This window comes from Sphaeroforma arctica, assembly GCF_001186125.1.
Source record: "Sphaeroforma arctica JP610 unplaced genomic scaffold supercont1.5018, whole genome shotgun sequence".
Lineage (NCBI taxonomy): Eukaryota > Ichthyosporea > Ichthyophonida > Sphaeroforma > Sphaeroforma arctica.
The window spans coordinates 1-2157 of NW_014035540.1; the positions used below are offsets into that span (position 1 = coordinate 1).

Below are 2157 nucleotides of genomic sequence, written 5' to 3' on the forward strand. Positions count from 1 at the left end.
AATATATACGTATGTACTGGCATTGTGCAAGTATGTGGAACTTATTTAAACCTGGTATAGATGTCAGTTGCACTATACATTGACTATAGGATTAGCTCACTAATATCAATGCATGATTCTGCGCGACACGAGGTGATTTGAGACTGATAATTACACACGATATAGGCACGAGTATACTATATTGTATGTATGTATATTTGTGAATGTGAAGATTCGTACGTATTTGTACTTGATATGCATGACAGTTGTACTGAAACGAGTGGTTCGAGGTGAGCTGTGTGTGTGCATGTATTCATCAATGGTTCTGACATTTCCTCATTCGGGATATATATGTTATTTCGTGTGAGTACAGTAACGTACGTGTTGCTATCTGTGGCATTTCACAAACTTGCGCCGACAGAAGCTAAACACCACAGTATTTAAAGTGTGGCATAGCCATTGGTAGCTGGTCCCAGTACCGGCCCTTCTTTTTGTTCTGAGAGGCTCCATGGTCCAGAGAGCAGTCCCAGTCTCACCGGTGCTACTTTAAAGAAAAGTTGTATTACGCACACCGCTGCCTCTGCCAATGACATCGTATACGTCTATACGTAATATAGTATCTCCACATTTCATAGCTGCATTTGGATGCACAAATATCCGAAACGCATGCACCCCTCCTACTGCAGTTCTAACGTATTGCATGTCACATACATACATCCTATGCCGAAACTATCATCCTTAACAATCTATTTATCATGTTGCGCATACACTCCTCCTACAGTAGTTTTAACGTATTGTATGTCACATACATATATATCCTATGCCGAAACTATCATCTTCAACAATGTATTTATAGTGTTGCGCATGCACTCCTCCTACAGTAGTTCTAACGTATTGTATGCCACATAGATTTATGCTATGCCGAAACTGTCATCCTCAACAATCTATTTATAGCGTTGCGTCCCCGTTGGTGGCTGGTGCCGTAGCTTTACTCTTGAGTGGACTAACGGTTGAGCAGAGACTGCTCGTCAATCCTACGAGTGTCAAGCAGATACTTATCGAATCAGCAATACCTATCAAGGGCGCTAATCTATTTCAGCAAGGTATGACGCGTGTTTGTGTTGTGTGCATTCGAGTAAATGAATATGTTGATATTTACATATATGAGCATGCAAGTGTTTAAGCAATTGTGTATATATATATGAATTGCTATTAGATTAAATATATATATTTATATATATATATATATATGAATTGCTATTAGATTAAATATATATATATATATATGTACGTTTGTATCTAAATTTTTATATATGTATATAGATATATATATATGTATATATATGTGTGTGTGTGTGTGAGTGTGTATGTGTGTGTTTGTATATATGTTTGTGTGTACAGATACTTATCATATCGTACCAATCCCACAACAGGTTCGGGTCAGCTCAATCTATTTGGTGCCCATGACATCCTACGCACCTACACACCACATCTGTCGACTGTGCCGTCGCGTCTAGACTTCTCAGACTGTCCTTATCTATGGCCCTATTGTGCACAGCCGTTGTACTGTAGTGGGATGGGACATACAGTCAATGTGACTGTATTGAACGCGCTCAGTGTTAACGCTACATTTGGGGCTACGCCTGTGTGGATAGGCGACGAGAAGGCTGCCATTGATGTATTGGAGGTATGTAGCATTATACACTATAGTATAGTGTATGTTTGGGTTGTGTGTATGGGTGTACTATGTTTGGAGCTACGCCTGGAAAGAGATGGGCACACGACTATACACTATAGTATAGTGTATGTTTTGGTTGTGTATATGAGTGTACTATGTTTGGACCTGCGCCTGTGGGGGAAAGTGATGGGCAGTCGACTACGGACATGCTGCAGGTCTGTAGCAGTGTGTAGCAGTGTGCATTAAGGTGATCGTTTACAGCACTTGCTTATACAGAGTGTTTGGGGGGCATATTTCTTCCTCACACACACTGCTTCAATATCCTTTGTATTTATGTACGCAGATAGCTGAGAAACCCTACTTGTGGCGTTAACCTTACATTTTATTGTACTGGCTTTATACTCACACAACCTGCAGGTGTGTACATGTTTATTCTTTACACCAGCAAGCCAAACAATAAATGTATTTATGTATATTAATTTATATATAGTTATGTTATT

The 2157-nt window shown here is 39.5% G+C and overlaps 1 protein-coding gene across 1 annotated transcript; it reads left to right on the forward strand.

The window, feature by feature from the left end:
• Window positions 1-892: 892 nt before the first annotated feature.
• Window positions 893-1666, forward strand: SARC_14726 (hypothetical protein; the record flags this gene model as incomplete). Its single annotated transcript, XM_014291140.1, has 2 exons — window positions 893-1082; window positions 1413-1666. Coding segments are annotated over 2 exons (444 nt in total), but the record flags the coding sequence as incomplete, so codon positions are not given.
• Window positions 1667-2157: the final 491 nt, after the last annotated feature.